This window comes from Odocoileus virginianus, unplaced genomic scaffold (genome assembly GCF_023699985.2).
Source record: "Odocoileus virginianus isolate 20LAN1187 ecotype Illinois unplaced genomic scaffold, Ovbor_1.2 Unplaced_Scaffold_1, whole genome shotgun sequence".
In the NCBI taxonomy this organism is placed as follows: Eukaryota; Metazoa; Chordata; class Mammalia; order Artiodactyla; family Cervidae; genus Odocoileus; species Odocoileus virginianus.
The window spans coordinates 1,615,450-1,641,862 of record NW_027224263.1 but is presented as its reverse complement, the minus strand read 5'-3'; the positions used below and the strand labels follow the sequence as shown (position 1 = coordinate 1,641,862).

At 43.3% G+C, this 26,413-nt stretch overlaps 2 protein-coding genes across 3 annotated transcripts in view; one reads left to right on the top strand and one right to left on the bottom strand.

The window, feature by feature from the left end:
* The window catches only part of COL4A6 (collagen type IV alpha 6 chain), a 323,591-nt gene extending 316,539 nt beyond the window's left edge, over positions 1-7,052 (top strand). The window contains exons 41-46 of the mRNA XM_020898381.2: positions 145-243; positions 1,375-1,521; positions 2,253-2,369; positions 3,253-3,444; positions 4,476-4,762; positions 5,460-7,052. Of these exons, the coding sequence (XP_020754040.1) occupies positions 145-243; positions 1,375-1,521; positions 2,253-2,369; positions 3,253-3,444; positions 4,476-4,762; positions 5,460-5,720 (1,103 nt within the window). The 3' untranslated portion in view covers positions 5,721-7,052. The remainder of the gene's footprint in view (positions 1-144; positions 244-1,374; positions 1,522-2,252; positions 2,370-3,252; positions 3,445-4,475; positions 4,763-5,459) is intronic.
* A 594-nt stretch (positions 7,053-7,646) lies between these two features.
* Positions 7,647-26,413, bottom strand: part of ATG4A (autophagy related 4A cysteine peptidase) — a 72,301-nt gene continuing 53,534 nt past the window's right edge. For both annotated transcript variants that reach the window (XM_070462186.1, XM_070462187.1), the window contains 4 exons: positions 22,430-22,575; positions 20,641-20,697; positions 19,110-19,218; positions 7,647-9,223 (listed from right to left, as the gene is read on the bottom strand). In XM_070462186.1, the coding sequence (XP_070318287.1) occupies positions 9,153-9,223; positions 19,110-19,218; positions 20,641-20,697; positions 22,430-22,575 (383 nt within the window). In that variant the 3' untranslated portion in view covers positions 7,647-9,152. The remainder of the gene's footprint in view (positions 9,224-19,109; positions 19,219-20,640; positions 20,698-22,429; positions 22,576-26,413) is intronic.

The following is a 26,413-nucleotide window of genomic DNA, read 5'->3' as shown; positions in this document are numbered from 1 at the left end:
GAGATGACCCCTTCCTGCCACCCTGTGAACAGAGACCGGCTGATGATGCTCTTCCAGCCCTTGTCTCTGCTTAATCTTAAGCCCCCTTTCCCCACCAGCACCACTAGGCCAGGCCCTGACTTGCTTTCCTTTGGGCTTTGCCAGGCATGAGAGGTGAGCCTGGCTTCATGGGGACTCCAGGCAAGGTTGGACCACCTGGAGACCCAGGACTCCCCGGGATGAAGGGGAAGGCGGGGCCAAGAGGTGAGTTGAGAGCATGTACTGGCTGCTCCTGAGCTCGAGGGAGGGGTTGGAGTAACATTCTTTCAGGAGTCATTTATCACCATGCCAGAAACAGAGGGAGTTTGTCCACCTTGGGGATACCTCTGCCACCATCAGCTCCCAGGACTGAAGGCCATTGCTTCTTTGCCACCATGGATCCTGCCACTGACCTCCCCTCTCTGCATCATTTCTGCATTAGTGTGTACTGGGTTGGCACTCAATCACCACTCATCCATTTGCTGAATCCAGAAATGAAGCCCGTCTTTTACACCACTCCCCTCAATCACACACATCCAGTCCCATTAGCAACTCCTGGGGGCTGTGTTTCCTGAATGGGCCTTGCATCCACTCCCCTCTCATCACCTCCACTGATACCTCTCAAATTCAAACCACCACCATTTCTCACGTGAATCACTGTGGTGACCTGCTTACTGGTCTCTGTGCTTTCATCATGCACCTCCCCCAACAATCGTTTCTCCAGACAGTGGTGGGAGAGGTCTTATAAAAGCAGAAATCATCCATTGGTAACCCATGGCATCCTTCATCACCAGTTTTTACCTTTTGCTGCTCACTGTGCTTTTCTCACACTGGCCTTTCTGTTATCCAAAAACATCACACCCTGGCTGGCCACAGGGCTTTGGCACATGCTAGTTCTACTTCCTGGAATACTCTCCCCTACCTCCAGCCCCTTCTAATGCTTTAATAATCTCAGCTTAAGTGTCACTGATTGTAAGAGGCCACTTATCACTAAAGCAGGTTCTCCACCCTGTAGCCCTCTCCACTCCATCCCACAGTCACTGCACTCTCCATTTCCTTTGTAGCACTTTTCACAATTTGCAATAAGATTAATGGTTTTTGTCAGGTTATGCATATTTCATCTTTTTCAACAGACCATCATCTCATAAAGGTCTTAGTCACTGCTCTATCCCCTCATCTACCAGGGACTAGAACTCAGTAGGCACTCAAGCAAATTGCCTCATTCGGCTTCTATCAGTAAGCCAGCTGGTTGAGTTTGAGGTCCTAGGCTGTGATGCCAACTGAACCTCCAGGGGCCTTCCCTAGCCACCTACTCTGCCTCCACCTGACATTTCCATTTCCCCCACCTGCCCACAGGCTTATCCGGCCCTCGAGGTGCTCCTGGACACACACCCATTGCAGAAGCCATCCAGGCTCCCCCTGGACCCATGGGTCTTCCAGGCATTGATGGCATCCCTGGCCTCATGGGAGACCCTGGGGTCCAAGGACCTGTGGGCCTACAAGGTGAGTAGGGTGCCAGGAAAGGGGAACTTAGTTGGGAGCTGAGATGGCTTTGATTGGGAGGCTGAAGCAACTGGCTGGGAACCCGCAGCTTCAAGGGGTAGTTTCATCAAGCATTTCCTTGGTTTCCTCACAAAGCTCCCAAGCTTTTTGCCAGGAAGGAGGCCCCCCAGAGCCAGCAATTGTACTTGGCTTCAGAGAACATGTGCAGAGCACAATGGCTAATCCAGACAGCTTGTCCCTCACTAATATGCTGCTACAGGAAGGAGGGAGTGGTGGGCAAAGAAGGAGTGTGGTGGGCAACAAAGAGCAAAAGAGAAAGCCCAGGGTTGGGGGACAGAAAACCCAGCTTCTAATTCCAGTTTTGCCAAACTGGAGTAAGCTAGCAGTCTCTCTGGGCCTCAGTGTCCTCATTTCTGACTTGGGACCCCAGCATTTGCCCTGCATCCTTCCGAGTTTCTGGGAGGATGAGAGGAAGTGAGGACGGTGTGTGATGGGGCTCAGAAGGGCTAAGTTCAGAGTGGGGTCCCAGGGCAGAGCTACCCAGACGTGAACTAAAGACTAGCCTAGGAGGCTCAGCCCTGTGCTCAGCCTGCACTCCCAGGTGATGGCCAAATCTGCCCTCTTCTGGTGAGTCCTGGGCATGACACATAAGTCCCCTTTCTCCAGGGAAGACCTGGAGAAGTCGTCTTCTCCACATTGAGTACCCCACTGTGGGCCTTCTCTCTTTGCAGGATCTAAAGGTTTACCTGGCATCCCCGGCAAAGATGGCGCCAGTGGACTCCCTGGCCCACCTGGGGCTCTTGGTGATCCTGGTCTCCCTGGACTACAAGGCCCTCCAGGATTTGAAGGTCTGGCAATGTCAGCACTAGCAGGCAGAGGGCTTCTATAAGGGTTTGAGGCTTGGTAGTGAGTCAAAATCTCAAATCATGGAATTAGGAAACCTGGCAGTAAAACTTGACACTACTAGGAGGCTGGAAAACTGGGCTCTCATCCATTCACGCCCACTCCATTCTGAGCTGTGACGGATCAGAGCCCTACATTCCAGAAGGTGAAAAACTGTTTCAAATAGTTCTCTGGGTTCTCTTCCAGCTCTTAAGAGCTATGACTCCCCTGTCCTGCACCAACACCCTTCTACCCAGGGATTCTGATGTGGACAGAAGGGGGTGTGGTTCAAGGGAGAAGAAAAACTAAGGTAACATATGGCTGTTACTCCTCCTTTTACCTCCTTTTATATCAGAAATGGCAAATCAACATTCCTGAGGCTTATAGGAAAAGTGCCGTCATTGTCAGCTATGCCTGACAGGAAAGGAGGGTGTGATTTTGCCTCGCTAACCCCAGCTCTGCCTTCACTGCCTTTGATTCAGTGGGTCCTCAGTTATCTCCTATGAAAGCCTGCAAGGCCAGCCCAAAAAGTAGCCCCCTCTGCTCCCTCATCCCATCCCACAGAACCAAAGGTTGGGTGACTGGAAGAGAAACAAGATCGTGTGCTTTTCAAAATGAGGACTCCCTAGCCAGATACATCTGAGTTGGCATTCTAGTTCTACCACTTACTAGCTGTAGTTGGCGAGCCTGTTTCATTATCTACAAATTGGAGTGATAAGGTTGTTGTAAGGATTGAGTGAGCTAATGCTTGTACATAATGGCCCCTGCTCAACACTTGCCACCAAGTGAGTACCTGCTGTTATTATTGGCTGTACCTGGCTCACCCCTTTTCTGCTCTCTCCATCTCAGGAGCTCCAGGGAAGCCAGGCCCCTTCGGGAGGGCTGGAGTGCCTGGGCAGAGCCTGAGAGTGGGCTACACCTTGGTGAAGCACAGCCAGTCAGAACAGGTGCCCCTGTGCCCCAGTGGGATGAGCCAACTCTGGGTGGGTTACAGCCTGCTGTTCGTGGAGGGGCAGGAGAAAGCCCACAACCAGGACCTGGGTAGGTACCAGCTCCCACAACCACCCCTGGCCATCTGCCCCCACAAGGACCACTCCTTGTTCCTCCTGACCATTGGTGGGCCCATGTTGGATAGTGGGTTATAAGTACCAGGTCTAGAGTCATTCATGCAGATATGGGTTCAAACCCTGGCTCTGCCACTTACTCTGGACATGTTATTCAACCTATTTTACCTTCTGCCTCCTTCTCAATGGAACAAGGCTAATTCTAGTACCTGTCTCATAGGTTGGAGTGAGGATTACAGAAATCACCCAAGTAAAATGCTTAGAACAATGTTTTACATATATTTGTTGTTGTTCAGCTGCTAAGTTATGTCTGATTCTTTGCGACCCCATGGACTGCAGCACACCAGGCTTCCCTGTCCATCACCAACTCCCAGAGTTTGCCCAAGTTCACCATTGAATTGGTGATGCTATCCAATCATCTCATCCTCTGTTGTCCCCTTCTCCTCCTGCCTTCAATCTTTCCCAGCATCAGGGTCTTTTCTAATGAGTCAGTTCTTTGCATCAGGTGGCCAAAGTATTGGAGCTTCAGCTTTAGCATCAGTCCTTCCAATGAATATTCAGGACTGATTTCCTTTAGGATTGACTGATTGGATCTCCTTGCAGTCCAAGGGACTCTCAAGAGTCTTCTCAACACCACAGTTCAAAAGCATCAATTCTTTGGCATTCAGCTTTCTTTATAGTCCAACTCTCACATCCAAATTTGCTGGCATATTGAGTGCAGCACTTTCACAGCACATCATCTTTTAGGATTTGAAATAGCTCAACTGAAATCCACTAGTGGATCCATCACATCCACTAGCTTTATTCATAGTGATGCTTTCAAAGGCCCATTTGATTTCGCATTCCATGAAGTCCAGGACTGGAAAGAGAGGCAACCATGCTCTGGAACAAGCAGTTGGATATGAATCCAAACCACCACCTAGTTCAGTCGTAGTGGCTCCGAGGACAATCCAAGCCCGGTCCCTCAGCCAGATCTTACCTGCCCCTGCCTATCTTCTCTCCTTCCAGGGTTTGCTGGCTCCTGCCTGCCCCGCTTCAGCACCATGCCATTCATCTACTGCAACATCAACGAAGTGTGCCACTATGCCCGACGGAATGATAAGTCCTACTGGCTCTCCACCACCGCCCCCATCCCTATGATGCCCGTCGGCCAGACACAGATCCCCCAATACATCAGCCGCTGCTCTGTGTGTGAGGCGCCCTCGCAAGCCATTGCTGTGCACAGCCAGGACATCACCATCCCACAGTGCCCCCTGGGCTGGCGCAGTCTGTGGATTGGGTACTCCTTCCTCATGGTGAGGCCCTGCACTGCCCCTCCCCCCAGGGTAAAGGATGAGGGTAGGGAGCGCCTGGAGGGAAATCCTGAAATCGAGTGCTGAGGGAGCCGGGTGATGCGAGGGCTGGGACATCAGGCCAAATATGAGGCCCACTTGTACTCGACAGGTGACGAACACTAAATGTTCCCTCAAGGGTTTGGTACAGATTGCAAGTAAGAGTTCCAATAAAGGTGACTTCAGAGTAAGAGCTGTTAATAGATCCATGAGGGGATGGGCCCATGGTCTAACCACCTGGTAGACTATTCCATGTTCTCTCCCTTCTCTGGAAAACACCACTATGGGCTTGGAGCAAAGGGTTCTGAGAACTGCATTCTGAATCCCACTGAATTTTCCTTAATTCAGGCTTTCTCAGATTTCTTTGTCAGTGGAAATCTGCTGGGGGCACTAGCACACCTGGGGGACTTGGAGGGCATCAGCAGTCTGAGAGAAGCTGGCTAGGATGTAGCCACAGCCCAGGAGCTGTGGGCTAGGAGGGCACTCAGGAGCTCGGAGGGGGCACTCCTGGCCCTGAGGCAGTGAAAAGGATCCAAAACACAATGTTTGCTTTATTGACCTGACACGGGGGCTAAACCAAGGGACCAGACCTCAGGGCTGGAGATGCAGAGCCTGTTGCCTCCCGGCTGACTAGCTCATGGCCACCCTCTGTCCGTTTCAGCACACAGCCGCTGGTGCAGAGGGTGGAGGCCAGTCCCTGGTCTCTCCTGGATCCTGCCTAGAGGATTTCCGGGCTACTCCTTTCATCGAGTGCAGTGGTTCCCGGGGCACCTGCCACTATTTTGCCAACAAATATAGTTTCTGGCTGACAACAGTGGAAGAGAGGCAGCAGTTCGGGGAGGAGCCCGTATCTGAGACGCTGAAAGCCGGACAGCTCCATACCCGGGTCAGTCGCTGCCAGGTGTGTATGAAAAGCGTGTAGGGTGGCACCTGCCACTCTGCCCCTTGCCCTCCCCTCCTGAACACAACAGTCACCTCACAAACCCGAATGGTCTGAAGAAGGAAGGCCTAAGCCCTTTTGCCCATCTGTCAAGTTGTACCGTGGAGTCTCATTTGGGCTGGACTACTGGACCTTGGTCACCCCCACCCTCAGGTCCCCTGGGTGAGCCCACCCTGCTGAGGTCTGCTGTCCCATTTCAGTCAACCTGGTGCTACAATTTGGTTTGGATGTTTGCATGATTCTTCATGGCTACCTCAGAAAGACTGCTAGGCCACCACTTTCTTAGAATGCTCGCTTTCCTCACCATCTTGATCAGAAAGCTCTTCATGATAGCTAAGGAGTCATTTCTCTATGTCCAGAGGTCACTGCACATTATTTGGCCTAAACTAGAACCCAGTGTTTCCACACACACAAAAACTGTTCTCTGATTCAACATTATGGATGGATGGAGCCTGCACAGGGCAAACTCTCACTCTTCACGGAGACAGAATGAGGTGCTAGCAGTAACCTGGGATGAGCTTTGACTCCTTCAACAGTAAGCACGACTGGGCTGGAAGGCCAGCTGCCAAGAGGGGCTCATCAACTTCATATGGTCATAGACAAATAAATTCCTCCTTGTCAGCTCCCTCCCCAGCCACAGGCAGCAGACTTGGCCTGATTCAGAGTAGAGCAGAGGATGTACCAAATGGGGTCAGACCCATAAAGGGAAATGTGAACTGCTGCCCATTCTCCTGGGCTGGGGGTAGAGAGGAGCATGGGTAAGGAGCTGTGAATTTTGCTTTTGACTCCAGGAACAAAAAGGTAAATCCCTTGTCCCAATTTCTCAGAAGCCCTTGTTTATTCCAAACAGCATCCAGATGTGTGCAATGTGGCAAATCAACACTGCAGTGCTGGTTGCTTTGCATTTTGAGGCTGTGAGAGATTTGCCATTAAAATTTCCATCCAATTGCTCTTTCATAGGTAGCTCGCTAAACCATTTTGATGTTTTTTTAAGCCTCATAAAAATCTAGCACACTGCTCTCTTTAACACTTAGCAGACCCAAAGCAAGCCTGGACAGATTATAAACTATATCATATTCTGTTTAGGGGGATTATTTTAACCATTTCCTTTAATTATCAGTTTCCCAAAACACTTAGCTATGTTGACATGAGGCAATTCCTTCCAGGTGATTCTGTTTCCTTAAATATTATATAAACTGTGCCAACACACACAAAGCATAATCAGTATAATCCAAACTATTGTTACCTTCACCTCTTGAGTAATAAGCATGGTGTCAGCTTTGTACATGGCAAATAAAAGGAATTCAATGTGAACATTTGACTCTTTGACATTCTTTGATGAAAATTTTTCAAAGCCCATGTCACTGAAATTCCTAAGTTCCCCTCAGAGCCTTGGGGGTTCTTGTTACTGCAAGTTGAGCTTTACAACATAACAGTGAGGCACAGAAAAATACAATGAAAGTTAAGGGCTGAAAATGTCTTCCAACAGGCAACAAATCTACAAGTTGTTTCAAGATAAGCTTACTACTGTTTTTAGCCCCATCACATGCTTGAGTTCAAGAAAGGGGTTTCCATACTTCTGGGTTCTCAGGATCATTTGCAGATTAATCAAAAGGAGAGAAATTTTAAAGTCATTAAAATCAAATCTAAGATATATGTGCATGTATTTGTATATGCATAAAATATAGCCTCTGGAAGGATAAACAAGAAATTAATAACATTGGGAGGGTACAAGGAACAGAACTGACTTGTGGGAAGGAGAGACATTTCACTGAATACCATTTTGCATCTTTCAAATTCTGAATTCACTGGAATGTATTACCTACTGGGCAAAATAAGAATATGGAATCTAAGGAAACGAGTATTCAAATATTCCTAATTATACCAAAAAAAAACACCCCACCTTAGTTTGGTTTATTTCCTTTATTTGCTAGTTTTCATACTGCAGTTGCTGGCCTTCCTGGGGCCTGTTGGGCACTTTGTTGACCAAGGAGGTGAAATGCATACAAGTTGAAAAAGACAAGGAGTGGAAAATGGGAAAATATCACTGGGATGTGAGGTACACCCACACAGGAGAATGGTTAGCAAAACCAGTTTGATGAATATGTGCTTTAAAACTTAGTATATTGCTAGTCTTGAAATTAAGGGCTTCCCAGGTGGCTCAGTGGTAAAGAATCTGCCTGTCAGTGCAGGAGACATGGGTTTGATCCCTGGGTTGGAAAGATCCCCTGGAGGAGGAAATGGCAACCCACTCCAGTATTCTTGCCTGGGAAATCCCATGAACAGAGGATTTCAGTCTGGCAGGCTACAGTCCATGAGGTTGAAAAGAGTCGGACATGACTTAGTGACTGAACAATAACAACAGTCCCCAAGTAGTATTTGATGCACAGATTAAATGTCACCACATGAATAATTATCTTTCCAATTATGACTGTAAAGCAAAAGGGAGTCAAATTCAACCACAATTTTTAATTTCCCAAACAAAAATCAATAATTTAAGTCAGTGATTAGCAAACTACAGCCTGGGGCTAAATCCAGCCCTTCCCCCCTTTTTTGTAAATAAAGTTCTATTGCATTACAGCCAGGCTCTTGTGTGTGTGCACTGTCTAGGGCTGTTTAGGTGCTTCACCAGCAGAGATAAGTAGCTGTGACAGCTGCTACATGGCCTTCAGAGCCTAAAACATTTCTTCTCTGGCCCTTGACAGAAAAAGTTTGCAGACCCCTGAATTAAGTGATAAATGATTTAAGGACAGGGTGACATCTGACAGAAGTATCAGTTAAGACGGGGACAATGACCCATTCAATAGTAAGGTTCTCTCAAGTAGGAAGATCAATAAATATACATTTGATATAATGTCTTTGACATACTTTTTAAGATCAATTATGATTATTTAAATACATATTCAAATACTTTAACAAGAACTTTTTGTTCTTGTTACCATTGTTCTGATACAATGATTAACACTTTATTATTAGAGCAAGGGAACAGACTGCTTCTTAGTATTTAGCCCAAAGAGGTCAAACCTGAAAGGGTAAAGAAGCACAGGGTAACCATCTCTCATCTGCTGGTGCTGAAAGTAAGGTGGGAGTTGCTGGCTGTCCTCCACACATCCACCTCCCCATTCCAGCAGCTGAAGATTTGCTGCAGCCATGTAAGAAGCTCGGAAGCAAGAGACGGCTCCTAATCTTTCCGCTCCTAGATTCCATGATTGTTTTAGTTCCTTCTGGGGAAGGGGCATATTGTTCATTCTTTTTTTTTGCTGAGAAATGGTGATTGGCTCAGTCATGATTCCTATCAAGTTTGTATGCTGTTGGCATATTAGGCACTTGCTGACTAAAAAAGTTTTACTTGATGAGTTCATGTTCTTCTGGTGCCAGATGGAAGACAGATCTCCAAGGTGAGTTTCCACTATCTTATATGCTCAGAATCTCGAAATCTTCCTCCAGGTCAAACTCCTCTAGTTGTTCAGTAGAGTCAATGAACTCTATCAGAATACAGAAATGAGGGGGGAAAAAAGCTTGAAAACCTTTGGTTCAACAGGTCAGTACGTTACTCAGTAGTTAAGACCATATGTTCCTTAACTGCTCTGCTACACAAAAGCTAGTGTAGAGGAGACTTACAGGTGGGACCACTGCCAAGTGTTAGCAATTCTCCATAAAGAATCAAAATAGTTTTAGGGGCCCAAGATTTGAGAGTAGAAAGATCCTGAACTCACCTCCTCTTATGAGCACAACAAAACCAAAACTATCTGCAGAACAACCACTGATGAAAAAGACTGGAACCCATGAGAGGAGATCTTCTACAAATAAAGTCATAAAGAAGAATTCACAGCAATATGGGGGGCAGACTCAGGATATGATCAAATTCCATACCCGCAGGCGGGCAACCCACAAAATGGAGAATAATATTGTAGAAGCTCTCCCATGGGTATAAGAGTTCTGAGCCCCATGTCAGGCTCCCCAGACTGAGGGTCTGGCAATCGGGAGGAGCCGACCCAGAGCATTTGGCTTTGAAGGCCAGCAGGGCTTAATTGCAAGAACCCCATAGGACTGGGAGAAATACAGACTATACTCTTCAAGGGCCCACTCAAAAATTTCATGTGTACTGGGACCCAGGGCAAACGGAATAATTTGATAGGAGTCTAGATCAGCAAATTTGGAAAACTCATCAGTGGCCATGGGACTGGAAAAGGTCAGTTTTCATTCCAATCCCAAAGAAAGGCAATGCCAAAGAATGTTAAAACTACTGCACAATTGCACTCATCTCACACGCTAGCAAAGTAATGCTCAAAATTCTCCAAGCCAGGCTTCAACAGTATGTGAACCGTGAACTTCCAGATGTTCAAGCTGGACTTAGAAAAGGCAGAGGAACCAGAGATCAAATTGCCAACATCCGCTGGATCATCAAAAAAGTAAGAGAGTTCCAGAAAAAACATCTACTTCTGATTTATTGATTATACCAAAACCTTTGACTATCTGGATCACAACAAACTGTGGAAAATTCTTCAAGAGATGGGAACACCAAACCACCTGACCTGCCTCCTGAGAAATCTGTATGCAAGCCAAGCAACAGTTAGAATTGTACATGGCACAACAGACTAGTTCCAAATTGGGAAAGGAGTATGCCAAGGCTGTATATTGTCACCCTGCTTATTTATATGCAGAGTACATCATGTGAAATGCCAGGCTGGATGAAGCACAAGCTGGAATCAAGATTGCAGGGAGAAATAGCAATAATCTCAGATATGCAGATGACACCACCTTATGGCAGAAAGCAAAGAACTAAACAGCCTCTTGATGAAAGTGAAAGAGGAGAGTGAAAAAGTTGGCTTAAAACTCAACATTCAAAAAACTAAGATCATGGCATCCAGTCCCATCACTTCATGACAAATAGATGGGGAAACAATGGAAACAGTGAGAGACTTTATTTTGGGGGCTCCAAAATCACTGCAGATGGTGACTGCAGCCATGAAATTAAAAGACATTTGTTCCTTGGAAGAAAAGCTATGACCAACCTAGACAGCATATTAAAAAGCAGAGACATCACTTTGTCAACAAAGGTCTGTCTAGTCAAAGCTATGGTTTTTCCAGTAGTCATGTATGGATGTGAGAGTTGGACCATAAAGAAAGCTGAGTGCCGAAGAATTGATGCTTTTGAACTGTGGTGTTGGAGAAGACTCTTGAGAGTCCCTTGGACTGCAAGGAGATCCAACCAGTTAATCCTAAAGGAATTAGTCCAGAATATTCATTGGAAGCGGAGAAGGAAATGGCAACCCACTCCATTACTCTTGCCTGGAAAATCCCATGGACAGAGGAGCCTGGTAGTCCATAGGGTCACTAAGAGTCGGACATGACTGAGCGACTTCACTTTCACTTTTCACTTTCATGCATTGGAGAAGGAAATGGCAACCCACTCCAGTGTTCTTGCCTGGAGAATCCCAGGGACGGGGGAGCCTGGTGAGCTGCCATCTATGGGGTCGCACAGAGTTGAACATGACTGAAGTGACTTAGCAGTAGCAGCAGTATTCATTGGAAGGACTGATGCTGAAGCTGAAACTCCAATACTTTGGCCACCTGATGTGAAGAACTGACTCATTGGAAAAGACCCTGATACTAGGAAAGACTGAAGGCAGGAGGAGAAGGGGACACAGAGGATGAGATGGTTGGATGGCATCACCAACTCAATGGACATGAGTTTGAGCAAGCTCCGGGAGTTGGTGATGGACAGGAAAGCCTGGCATGCTGCAGTCCATGGGAGTGCAAAGAGTCAGACATGACTGAGTGACTGAACTGACTGACTGACAGTCCAGACCTACCTGCTGGTCTTAGAGACTCTCCTCGAGAGGTGTGGGTAGGCTGCAGCTCACCAGGGGGACATAGACACTGATGGCAGTCATATTTGGGAATATTCAACCACATGAACATTCCTGGTAGCTGACATGCTGGATCACTAGTGCCAAGACCTGACCTCACCCAACAGCCTGTAGGTGCCAGCACTGGGACACCTCAGGCCAAATAACTAATTGGGCAGGGCTTCCTTGGCAGCTCAGTGGTAAAGAATCTGCCTGCGGTGCAGGAGATGCAGGTTCGATTCCTGGGTCAGGAAGATCCCCTGGAGAAGGGAATGGCTACCCACTCTAGTATTCTTGCCTAGAGAATTCCATGGACAGAGGAGCCTGGCGAGCTACAGTCTATGGGGTCGCAAAGAGTTGGACATGACTGAAAGACTAACACTTTCACTTTTCAGACAAGCTGCCTGAAGAAGTCGAAAGCCCACAGCCTCTAGACATGCCCTTAGACATGGCCCTGCCCATCTGAGGGCCAAGTCCCAGCTCTACCCACAAGTGGACAGGCCCTGGCCCCTCCCACTAGGAAGCCTGAACCAGACTCTAGACCACCCTCATCCACCAGGGGGCAGGCACTAGGAGCAAGAAAACTACATCCTGCAACACAGACCAGATCTGACCCTGGGATCACCTCAGCCCTGGCCCTGCCCACAGCAGGTCAATGAAACCTTTGGACACCCCAGACCTCATACCCAACTGTATCAGGAACTAGCCCCCACTTACCAATGATTTGAAACATGCTCTGGGATCCCTGGGCCCAGCAGCCATACTACAGGAACTAGCTCTGCCTGCCAGTAATCTAGCACTAACCTCCGCCATTAGTTGGCACAGCCCCAAAGTCTTCAGTACCCTGACTCCAGCCACCAGTGAGCCAGCACTAGCCCTTGGGCCCCCTTGGATTCTGCAGTCAGCCACCTCATGACCAGGCCCCACTAAAGAGCAACCAGCAGAACGTGGACAAGGCAGGGCCTGGCAACCAACCAGACTTGATGCCAACTAATCTAGTAGATGGCCCACAGAGTCAGCCCACCACAACAGAAAGAACCAAACAGCCCTCACAGGGGGAACACCTAGAGCACACAGCTTGGGTGACGAGAGAGGAGTGCACTTCTGGGACACATAGGATGCCTCCTTCAGAGGGCCACTTCTCCAAAGTTGAGAAATGTAACTAACCTACCACATACATAAAAATATAAATAGCAACATAGGCAAAATGAGGCAGCAGAGGAATATATTCCAGACACAGGAATAAGATAAAACTCCAGAAGAATGAAGTGAAGAGGAGATAGGCAATCTACTCAAGAAACAGTTCAGAGTAATGATTATAAAGATGATCAAAGAACTTGAGAAGAGAATGGATGCAAAGAGTGAGAAATTAGTTTTTAACAAAGAGAACATATAAAGAACAACCAAACTGAGATGACGAATACAATAACTGAAATGAAAATGAAAAATATACTAGAAGATGGCTGATTCATGTTGAGGTTTGACAGAAAACAACAAAATTCTGTAAAGCAATTATCCTTCAATAAAAAATAAATTAATTTAAAAAAAGAAATGCAAAAAATATATACTAGAAGGAGCCAATAGTAGACTAAATGATACAGAAGAATGGACCAGTGTGCAGGAAGACAGAGCAGTGGAAATCACTACAGCTGAACAGAAAAAAAAGGCAGAAAGAGAATGAAAATAAATGACAGTTTAAGAGATCTCTGGGACAGCATCAAATGCACCAAATATTTACATTATAGGGGTCCCAGAAGAAGAGAGAAAGAAAAGACCTGAGAAAATATTTGAAGAGATAACAGCTGAAAACTTCCCTAACCTGGGAAAGGAAACAGACATCCAAGTCCAGGAAGCAGAGAGTTCCCATACAGGATTAACCCAAAGAGGAACACACCAAGGCATGATGTAATGAAAATTACAAATATTAAGGATAAAGAGAGAATACTAAAAGCAACAAGGGAAAAGCAATACAAATAACATACAAGGGAACTCCCATAAGGCTATTAGCTGATTTTTCAGCAGAAATTCTGCAGGTCAGAAGGGAGCGGCACAATATATTTAAAGTAATGAAAGGGGAAAACCTACAACCAAGAATACTCTACCCAGCAAGACTCTCATTCAGATTTGATGGAGAAATCAAAAGCTTTACAGACAAAGGAAAAGTAAGAGAATTCAGCACCACCAAACCAGCTTTACAATAAATGTTAAAGGACTTCTCTGAGTGGAAAAAAAAAGATCACAAATAAGAACAAGAAAATTACAAAATGAAAACGCTCATTGGTAAAGGCAAATATACAGTAAAGGTAGAAAATCATTCAGACAAAACTAGTAAGGAGGTTAAAAGACAAAACTTGTAAAGTCACCTGTATCTACAATAAGCAGATAAAGGATTCAAAAAACAATTAGATGTAAAATATGATATCAAAAACAGTAATCATGAGGGGAGGAAAGAACAAATGCACAGTATGTAAGATGCATTTGAAATTAAGAGATCAGCAACTTAAAACAGTCACATTTATATACAGACTTATACAAAAACCACAAACCAAAAAATCTATAATAGATATACACACAAAAAAGATAAAGGAATCTAAACACAATACCAAAGTTAGTCATCAAATCACAAGAGAACAAAAGAAGAAAAAGGGGGGAAAAGACCTGCAAAAACAAATCCAAAACCATTAACAAAATCGCGATAAGAAGACACATATCAATAATTACTTTAAATGCAAATGGACTAAATTTTTCCAACCAAAAGACACACGCTGGCTGAATGCATACAAAACAAGACCTGTATATATGCTGCCTACAACATATTCACTTCAGATCTAGAGACGTATACAAACTGAAAGTAAGGGGATAGAAAAGGGTATTCCACACAAACGGAAATCAGAATAAAGCAAGAATAGCAATACTCATATTGGATAAAATAAACTTAAAATAAAGACTGTGACAAGAGACAAAGAAGGACACTATAAGGGATGAACCAAGGGATTCAAGGAATGCATCCAAAAAGAAGATATAATAATTGAAAATATATATGCACCCAACATAGGAGCACCTTAATATATAAGACAAATAATAACAGTTATAAAAGGAGAAATTGACAGTAACACAGTAATAGTAGGGAACTTTAACACTCCCAGTTACATCAATGGACAGATCATTGAGACAGAAAATCAATAAGGAAACACAGGTATTAAAATAACACATGAGACCAAATGGACTTAATCGATATTTATAGAGCATTCCATCAAAAGCAGCAGAACATTCTTTTCAAGTGCACATGGAACATTCTCCTGGCCATAAAATGAGCCTTGGTAAATCTAAGAAAACTAAAATCATATCAAGCATCTTTTCCAACCACAACTCTGAGATTAGAAATCAACTACAAGAAAAAAACTGCAAAAAACACAAACACATGGAGGCTAAACAATATGCTACTAAACAACCAATGGATCACTGAAGAAATCAAAGAGGAAATTTAAAATACCTAGAGACAAATGAAAATGAAAACAAATGATCCAAAATTTATGGGACACAGCAAAAGCAGTTCTAAGAGGGAAGTTTATAGCAATATAAGTTTACCTCAGGAAACAAGAAAAATCTTAAACAATCCAAACTTACACCTAAAACAACTAGAGAAAGAAGAACAAACAAAACCCAAAGTTATGGAAGGAAATAAATCATTAAGATCAGAGCAGAAATTAAATAGAGACTAAAAAAAAAAAAAAGAAAAATCAATGAAACCAAAATCTGGTTCTTTGAAAAGATTTAAAAAAAAAATGATAAACCTTTAGCCAGATGCATCAAGAAAAAAAGGGAGAGAACCCAAATCAATAAAATCAGAAATGAAAAAGAGAAATTACAACTGACACCACAGAAATACAAAAGATCATAAGAGACTACTATGAGAAACTACATGCCAATAAAATGAACAACCTAGAAGAAATGGACAAATTCTTAGAAAGGTACAATCTCCCAAGACTGAACCAGGAAGAAACAGAAAATATGAACAGACCAATTACCAGTACTGAAATTGAATCAGTAATTTAAAAACTCCCAACAAACAAAAGTCCAAGACTGGACGGCATCAGGGGTGAATTTCTATCAAACATTTAAAGAAGAGTTAACAGCTATCCTTCTCAAACTATTCTAAAAAATTGCAGAGGTAGAAACACTTCTGAGCTCATTCTATGAGTCCACTAACACCCAGACACCAAATCAAACAAAGATATCACACACAAAAAGAAAATTACAGGTCAATATCACTGAGGAACATAGATGCAAAAATCCTCAACAAAATACTAGCAAACTGAATCCAACAATACATTAAAGGATCATACACCATGATCAAGTGGGATTTATCTCAGGGATGCAAGGATTTTTCAATATCTGCAAATCAATGTGATACACCACATTAACAAATTGAAGAATAAAAACCATATGATCATCTCAATAGATGCAGAAAAAGCTTTTGATAAAATTCAACATCATTTATGATAAAAACTCTCCAGAAAGTGGGCATAGAGGGAACATACCTCAACATAATAAGGCCATATATGACAAACACACAGATAAACATCATACTCAATGGCAAGAAGCTGAAAGCATTCCTGATCTCAGGATGCCCACTCTTGCCACTTTTATTCAACATAGTTTTGGAAGTCCTAGCCACAGCAATCAGAGAAGAAAAAGAAATAAAAGGAATCCAAATTGGAAAGGAAGAAGTAAAACTGTCACTGTTTGCAGATGACATGATACTATACATAGAAAATCCTAAAGATGCCACCAGAAAACTACTAGAGCTCATCAATGAATTTGGTAAAGTTGCAGGATACAAGATTAACATACAGAAATCTGTTGCATTTCTGTACACTAACAATGAAATATCAGAAAGAGAAATTAAGGAAATAATCCCATTTACCATCACATCAAAAAGAATAAAATACCTAGGAATAAATCTACATAAGGAGGCAAAAGACCTGTACTCCAAAAACTATAAGATGCTGATGAAAGAAATGAAGATGACACAAACAGATGGAAAGATATACCATGTTCTTGGATTGGAAGAATTAATATTGTTAAAATGACTATACTACCCAAGACAATCTACAGATTCAATGCAATCCCTATCTAAATTACCAATGGCATTTTTCACAAAACTAGAACAAAAAACTTTTCAATTTGTGAAAACACAAAAGACCTCAAATAGCCAAAACAATCTTGAGAAAGAAGAACAGAGCTGAAGGAATCATGCTCCCTGACTTCAGACTATACTACAAAGCTACAGTCATCAAAACAGTATGGTACTGGCACAAAAACAGAACATAGATCAATGGAACAGGACAGAAAGCCCAGAAATAAACCCATGCACTCACTTATGGTCAATTAATCTACAACAAGTGAAAGTTGCTCAGTCGTGTCTGACTCTTTGTGATCCCATGGACTATACAGTCCATGGAATTCTCCAGGCCAGAATACTGGAGTGGGTAGCTGTTTCCTTCTCCAGGGGATCTTCCCAACCCAGGGATCGAACCCAGGTCTCCCACATTGCAGGTGATTCTTTACTATCTGAGCCACCAGGGAAGCCTAACAATACTGGAGTGGGTAGCCTATCCCTTTCCAGTGGATCTTCCCTGCCAAGGAATCAAACCAGGGTCTCCTGCATTACAGGTGGATTCTTTACCAGCTGAGCTATCAGGGAAGCCCAATCTACTACAATGGAGGCAAGAATATACCATGGAGAAAAGACAGTTCCCTCAATAAGTGGTTCTGGGAAAATTGGACAGTGACATGAAAAAGAATGAAATCAGAATATTCTCTAATACCATATACAAAAAATAAACTCAAAATGGATTAAAGACCTCAATGTAAGACTGGATACTATAAAACTCCTAGAGGAAAACATAGGCAGAACACTCTGACATAAATTGTAGCAATATTTTTTTGGATCTGTCTCCTAGAGTAATGGAAACAAAAGTAAAAATAAACAAATGGGACCTAATTAAACTTAAAAACTTTTGCACAGCAAAGGAAACTGTAAACAAAATGAAAAGATAACCTATGGACTGGGAGAAAATATTTGCAAATAATGTGACTGGCAAGGGATTAACTTTCAAATACACAAACACCTCATATAGCTCAGTATCAAAAAACAAACAGCCCAATCAAAAAATAAGCAGAAGACTTAAATAGATATTTCTCCAAAGAAGACATACAGATGACCAACAGGCACATGAAAAGATGCTCAATATCACTAATTATTAGAGAAATGCAAATCAAAACTACAATGAGGTATCACCTCACACTGGTCAGAATGGCCATCATCAAAAAATCTACAAATAATAAATGCTGGAGAGGGTATGGAGAAAAGGGAACCCTCTTATACTGTTGCGGGGAATGTAAATTGATGTGGCCACTATGGAGAACAGTGTGGAGGTTTCTTAAAAAACTAAAAATAGAGTTACCATATGATCCAGCAATCCCACTCCTGGGCATATATCCAGAAAAGATGAAAACTCTAATTCAAAAAGATACATGCACCCCAATGTTCACAGCAGCACTATTTACAATAGTCAAGACATGGGAGCAACCTAAATGCCCATGTACAGGTGAATGGATAATTAAGATATGGTGTGTATATATAATATATGTATACACACACATGCATGTATATATAATGGAATATTACTCAGCCATAAAAAAGAATGAAATAATGCCATTTGCAGAAACATGGATGGACCTAGAGATTATCATACTAAGTAAAGTAAGTCAGAAAGAGAAAGACAAATACCATATGATATCACTTACATGTGGAATCTAAAAAATGATACAAATGAAATTATTTATAAAACAGAAATAGACTCACAGACATAGAAAACAAATTTATGGTTACCAAAGGGGAAAGGGGGGGGATAAATTAGGAGTTTGGGATTAACAGATATATACTACTATATATAAAATAAATAAACAAGGACCTACTGTATAGCACAGGGAACTATATTTAATATCTTATAATAACCTATAATAGAAAAAAATCTGAAAAACTACATATATATGTGTGTGTGTGTGTGTGTGTGTGTGTGTGTGTGTGTGTATCACCACTTTGCTGTATACCTGAAATTAACACAACACTGTAAATCAACTATACATCAATTAAAAAAAGAAATGAACTGGACTTGTTACACAGTCCTGTTCACAATGATGAAGATGAGGCTCTGTAAGATCTGTGAGGAACCTTTTGAATTACCCATGTCCTCTGATTTGTTTCCTAAACCAGACCATTAAAAAAAAGAAATTCTACTCATTTTGATTTTCCATGGAGCTCATTTTCTTTTACTATTATTCTTTGAAATTGCTAAGTATCATTTCATCAGAAGAAATACCATTCCTTGATCAGTCCAACTGAGTAGAAATTTCCATTCCACAGAAAGCATGACCCATAATTGCTTCTGTCTCATAGAACAACTGCTATCCAAGGGTCTGCTGGCCAGAGAGCTTCTGAACAACAGCTTACCTGCCCCTGTGGTTGTTACTTCTGGCTTGGCTGGAGGAACAAAAGGAGGCCAATGTGATGGATGTTTCTGAACTAATTCAAACATCCTTAAATTTTCCTTTAGAATTTCCTGAGGAGACATAGAATCAGTTGTAAACACTGCAGAGCCACTACATTTCTGTCCAATTGGCAATATATGACCCCAAACCCCAAGAGAGTGATCTGGTTATTGAAAGGTGAAAACACAGGCTTAACAAATATACCCATCCTGTACCAGACCCATCTGAAAATCCAGCCCTCTTCAATTCTAGACACTGTTGGCCAGGGAAGGAAGGATACTGGTGGGAGGATCTGATGGAAGGCCAGTACCCACTGCCCATGCTCCATCATAAGGTTCAGGTCATTTGCCAGTTGCACGGGACCAACTCAATTTAGGGATAAGATGTTCCTGAAGTGTTGGCTCCAAAGAAATGTGGGTTAATTAAATTAAATTTGCCCCCAAAGAACATCAGTACATGTTGGCATGGTTTCAGTTTTAGTCCAAGACATATGGTATATGTCCTAATTTAAAGACCTTAGTCTTATCAGAAATCTTTCTTTCTAGTGTTAAATGTGATATACAGTTTTTCTGCATTCTGAACTAATTTTAGAAAATAATTCTCCATGATGTCTCAGTCAATTATTAACTGGGGTTTCAGATTCAGCTGGGGACTTTGGAATTAATTATTTGTTTACCTGTGAAGAAAAATCTTCCATCCTTACACTTAGGAGAGGCTCTGGGATCCCATCTCTCCAACCCCTCTGTTTTGCAGATAAGAGAACATTATGTCTCCTGCCACCCCAACCAGGGCTCTTTAAACTGCTCCCTATGATCTCCCTTCATTCTTTCAATAACCATTGATCAATGTCTCCCACAAAATTGACATGTGTTAGAAGTGAAGGATGAGGGAGGCAGATACAAAGATTAGGAGCCAGCAGAACAATAAATATCTTTTGACATAAAATGTCCAAGAAAAAAGAATAGCTTGCTTTCATATTTACACAGACTTCTGCAAACTGTGTTTCCTTTAAGTGGCAGTGTGTCTATATTTTATCAATATATAAATAAAACTGTTACTAGGAAGGTAAGCCCTTTAAACCATAATGGAATACACTAAACTGTAAATGGACCATGAAACAAATAGAAAAGTAGTTTGGTTTATCCAACCATCTCAGTGTTATAATCAGAGTATAGAAGAATTTAGGCTGACCTATATGAAGCTGATATTTTTAGGTTAAAATGGTAATTAGTTGAAGATTTCATTGACTCATAACTTCAATGAGATGGAACATTCAGTAGCTAAAAATATCGCTCATTTGACAAAGTAAGCATATTTCAAACCAAAGTTTTCCTTTGGTTTCCCCAAAGTTCTGTATAATTCCCCATATCTTAGTTTCTTTCTCATGCAATAAAGTCATATCAGGTTGGATTTGTTACTATGAAAAACCATCTTGGAAAGGAATTATGTTGAAAAACATTTTTTTTAAGACTGAGAAAAACAGAGATCTTTACCTTCTGAACAAGGCTACACCAGCTATCAAAGTCTTTTTCTTCTTTGCAGAAAAACCCCTTGGGGGAAAACAAAGACAACTTAGAACTGTTCATGTCATATATACACTACACATCTCATATCTCCAGTTCCCTATTGGCCATTTATATATGAATGTCCATTCTCTAATTTGTTATTCATCCAAAATTATCTTGCCTCAAAAAATGCCCTCCTATGTAGAGAACGGACATGTGGACACAGTGGGGGAGAAGGAGAAGGGATAAATTGGGAGATTAGAATTGACATATATATATATATATATGTATATATATGTATATATACATACATATATATATATATATATATATACACACACACACATATGTACACCACCATGTGTAAAACAGATAGCTAGTGGGAAGCTGCTGTATAGCACAGGGAGCTCAGCTTGGTGCTCTGTGATGACCTAGAGGGGTGGGATGGGGGAGGGGGTGGGAGGGAGGTTCAAGAAGGAGGGGATATATGTATACATATAGCTGATTCACATTGTTGTACAGCAGAAACTAATACAACATTGTAAAGCAATTATATTCCAATTTAAAAAAAGAAGAACTGGTCAGGCATACCAAGGCAGGCCTTATGTATTGCAAGATGGAGCCATTGGTCCAGAGTTGTGACACAACATGTGGACCACTTCCTTTGGATCTATCCTCCCAGCAATAAGGAAGAAGATTGAGTTTATCACTCTCCCAGATCAGTGCCTCACTAGGACACACACATTCATATTTTCTCTCTCTCTGCTTCTCACTCTTATTCTGTCCCTTTCCCTTTTACCATATCCCTTTTCCTCCCTGTCTCTCCTACTTCACACTGTGAGATATACTAACATGAAGACCAATCTCCAAAGCACAGGGTTAATTCCATTACATTCAATGCACAAATATACCTACCTGGAAAAAAACAATGCAATAAAACCAGCAGACAAAAGCCAAATAGTACTTTTAACTAGAGTCATTAATTAGTAAGGTGGCTTTGACCTTAAGGAAATTATCTGTTAGAATAAAGAGAACCATGGGCCTCTTTATCCATCCTCAGAACATCCTATAGTACTAAAAGAATGGTCCAAAACAAGAGGAGGACTCTGTCAGCTCTCTACCACTGGCACTCTGACAATCAAGTTAAACTGGAGGAGAGGATTCAGACAGGCCTCAGAACCACTGGCTAGTTCCCAGACTAGCCCTTTCCATGTGTCGACAGCAGACATACTTCTGGGGGTGGGTAGGGGGAACCCTGCAACTTCCTGGATTGTGTGCCCAGAGGAATGGACATTTTCCACCCAGGAGGTCTTGCCCCCTTATCCCTCCCGATGTCTCACCTTATTCCCTGTGCCTGGGTGGCAATATTTAGGGGGTAAGAAGGAAAAGGGAGAAAGATGGTAATAGTAATAATAACCAACATTTCTAGAATGCTGGGCACTGTGCTAAGTACCTTACACATAGCATACCTCACACAAGCCTACAAGGAAGGAGCTATTGTTTTGCCCATGGGAGGGATGAGAAGGCCAAAGCTCAGAAAAGTTAAGGAGGGACTCCCCCTCAGTCCATAGCTGGTAAGTGACTTGGATCCTAACTCAAGCAACTCGGCCTCAGGGCCCATTCCTTCCCTGCTACACTACATGACACTACCTTTCGTGGGCGTGGGAAGCAAATATTCTCTTGCCATTCTACCTAGCAACCTGGGTAACTCCCAGGGAACCAAACTGTGATAGGGCAGCAGTGTGTCTCTTGGCCCACCCAACCTTCAGATACCAACCAATGCTACGGAAGGATCCAAGTTCAGGATGTTCATCCGCTGCGGGGGTTGCAGACAATGGAAAGTCTGGTCATCAACTGTTCCATTCTCTTCAGTGTCAACAAAGGTCTGGGTTGTGTGAGGGTCCAGGAAAATGAGCTCATCACCTGTTTTGAATGAGATCTGATTAGCCTTTGAAGAATCACCCACCCTGGCCCCACTGCTGTCCTTGGAAGGGTCACTCTGGTTGTCCTAATCCCTCCCTTGGTGACAATGGGAATGAGATAACAGAAAGCCTGAAGGACATGCTCGAAGGAAGCCACACACCCCCAAAGCCAATCATTCCATGTGAAGATTTGTCCTAGCATTTACATCTCCTCAAAGTACAAGTACAAAAATGGAAAGGGACAGGTTTGGGGACAAGGGAGGAATGAGAAACCACAGATGACATGGCGGGCTCGGTGAGCAGCAGTAGCCAAGAGGTGGTAGGTGGAATCACCAGGCCATGAGTCCAGGTGCCATTAGGGAAGCTTCCTGACTCTTTCAACACTGGAAAGCATCTTGCTCTAGACCATAGGCTTTTAGACCTATGGTCAAAGAGCACATCTGGGCAAGAAAAAGGCCTTGACTTCCCAAAGAAATGGGAATGCTGACTGTGCCACAGACGAGATACCAGGGAGGTGACTTCTGGTCTTAATTCGTTAGCAAGTTAGTCAGTGTTAGAAAGTCAGTAGTTCCTGTCAGAAGGCACTGCTTGGTCACATGAATATCAGCACAGATACACCTCACTGGGAAAACTCAGTTTGAGATGATCAGCTGTTACAAATGGGAGAAAAAAACAATGCTTCATCAAATGGAAAATGTCTAGCCCAATAATGACTCGGGGGGGGGGGGGGCTGGGATAATAAAATCTCTATTTTTATCTGATATTCAAAGGGTTGAGAGTACCACTAAAGATCATGAGCTGATGTACCTAAGGGGGCACCCCAATCTCACTGTCCAGGCCTGAGAACCAACTTGGCCTCTGTGTTCTAGACTAGGGAAGCAAAGAGAGATCTGCCTGAGGCAGGGGGATGGGGTAGGGAGGGACACCCCAAAAGTCTCTGGAATGGCATTCAGGATTGTGTTGGGTACATCTAAGTGCTTCTGTTGGCAAAGAGTGTATCTGATGTCTGATGCCAAGTTTAATTTGTCTCTATTACAGACCTAAGACAAACCACTCCACTCTGCCTTAATTTTTTTTTTAAACTGGGATCACTGTTAGTTTACAGAGTATTATCAGAATGGGAAGACCTCACTTCTGTGAACTGCTTGAAATACAATACAAATGCAGGATGTATCTTGCTCAGACTCTTTGCAATCCCATGGTATGTAGCCTGCCAGGCTTCTCCACCCATGGGATTTTCCGGGAAAGAATACTGGAGTGGGTTGCCATTTCCTTCTCCAGGCAATCTTCCTGACCCAGGGATTGAACCCGGGTCTCCCACATTTTAGGCAGACTCTTTACTGTCTGAGCCAGCAGGGAATCCCCTTAAATGTTCTGAGTGAATTGACTCTTCTGTAAAACAGCCTTATTATGTGATTTTTTGCATGAGTTCATATTCATTTGGGCTTCCTTGGTGGCTCAGACAGTAAAGAATCCGCCTGCAATGTGGGAGACCTGGGTTCAATCCCTGGGTTGGGAAGATCCCCTGGAGGAGGGCATGGCAACCCACTCCAGTATTCTTGCTTGGAGAATCCCCATGGACAGAGGAGCCTGGCAGGCTACAGTCCATGGGGTTGCAAACATGGGGTCAGTCAGACAGGACTGAGTGACTAAGCACACCCACATGTTCATTCAAAAACTGCACAGCCATGTGTCTGGCTTGGTCAGGACTTGGTCAGTAGATGTGGATCACAGACTTACGCAAACAAAGTAATGTACTGACTAGCCCAAGTTTTTAGTTCAAACCAGTGGTTAATCTTTGACAGGAAAGGAAGCATTTCTTCCTCCAGAGGATCCTGCATCTTCTGCATTGGCAGGAAGATTCTTTTAGTGCTGAGCCACCAGCAAAGCCTTTGGTTTAAGGTACTGGGAATAATAACAGTGTCCTCTCTGAGTCTGGCCCTTTTCCATGTGTGGGTGTGTATATCTGTATGTGTATGTATGTATGAGTGTAGTGGAGCTCTGTGGGCCGGCCTATTTCTGACAGTGCTTAAAAGAGATACAGTAGATTGAAAAAGCCCTAGAAATGACATGGGGACTGTATCAAGGGCTCCAATGAGGCCTGAGAAGAAGGAGCAGGCAAGTCCACCATCTGTAGACACCCAGATCATGTGACAGAGACTCCAGGTGGCGCCCTCTACCAAACCACAGGAGACAAACATCTCTTCTCTAAGTAGAAAAAATCACCCAGCCAGGCTGTCACCCTGGCCACAGTCTTGTACACCAGGAGCATCTCCTAGCTTCCTACTGGGCAAGAGAGCACTAGGGAAGCAAGGGGGTATGTTAGCACAGACAGCCAAATTGGGATCAAATTCTGGCTTTGCTACTTTTAAGCTCAGTGACCTTGAGGAAATGACCCCTCTAAGTTTTCCACTAGGCATAAATGGAAATAATGATCTCTACCCCTCAGGGTTAACCCTATCTATCTATTTGCCTACAGCTAGATACATCTCTATATTCTTGTTGCTTAGTCACTAAGCTGTGTCTGACTCTTTTGTGACCCCATGGACTGTAGCCCACCAGGCTCCTCTGTCCATGGGACTTCCCAGGCAAGAATACTGGAGTGGGTTGCCATTTCCTTCTCCAGGGGATCTTCGTTATCTCCTGCATTGCAGGCAGACTCTACCACTGAGCCACCAGGGAAGCCCCATCTCTATATAAATATTGATACTAATCTGTATCTCTCTATAAATGTATTTATATTTCAACATATTATATAAATATATATTTATATGTCATAAACAATATAATGATCAGTATGTGTGCTCAGTGGTGTTCGACTCTTTGTGATCCCATGGACTGCAGCCCACCAGGCTCCTCTGTCCATGGAATTCTCCAGGCAAGAGTGCTGGAGTGGGTTGTCATTTCCTCCTCCAGGGGGTCTACCTGACCCAGGATCGAACTGCATCTCCTGTATCTACTGCACTGCAGGCAGATTATTTACCTGCTGAGCCATTGGGGAAGCCATTATAATGATAAATTTTATATATACACACACACACACACACACACACACACACACACACACACACATATACATACATGGAGAGAGAAAGGGGGATGGAGAAAGAGAGAGTACCCTCTGTAGAGTTCCTGGTTCAGAAAATGGAAGCTCTCATCTGTCCCCTCCCTTAAGACATTCTGTCAATCTGGTCCCCCACCCCAAATCTAATACAGTAACAGGGTGAGTCAAAAAGGGGGAGTTGAGATGACTTTGGAGCCTCAGTTAAAGGTTAAACAAAAGATTTATGAAATTAATGGGCAAATGGACACTATGTAAACCTCTGTTTTGGGAACTGGGGATTGTCACACCTCTTTCATAAGCAATCCAACTCCACCAAAGTCTCCCCAGCCCAGGGCCCCCCCAAGAGATGGAGGGCTATGGCAACTTGGCAAATTCTCTCTGGGTAACCTGGGATAAGGAGGCTAGGGTGCCCAGGAATTCATTAAGATCCCTCCACAATTATTTTCCAATCTGTTTTCAGTTTGTCTTCAAGCACAGACAATAGGAAATAGATTTTTGCAGCAGTTTTTTTTGACAGGAACCCAGAAGCTTAGAAACAGAGAACATCTAAATTTATAAAACTCCAAATACTGGGTTTTGAACTTAAGAAAGTAAAAGCCTCTACTTTTCAAATGTTCCATCAAGCTGTAGTTCTTAAGCTCGACCAGGAGGTGACAGCATTCAAGAGCGAACCCAGCAACCACAGAGAAACCCCACCTTAAGGAGAGAAGAGTAAGCAGCTGAAAGAAGCATTGGGGTCAGGCTGGCTCTTTACTGAGTGCTTTACTGTGAGGTG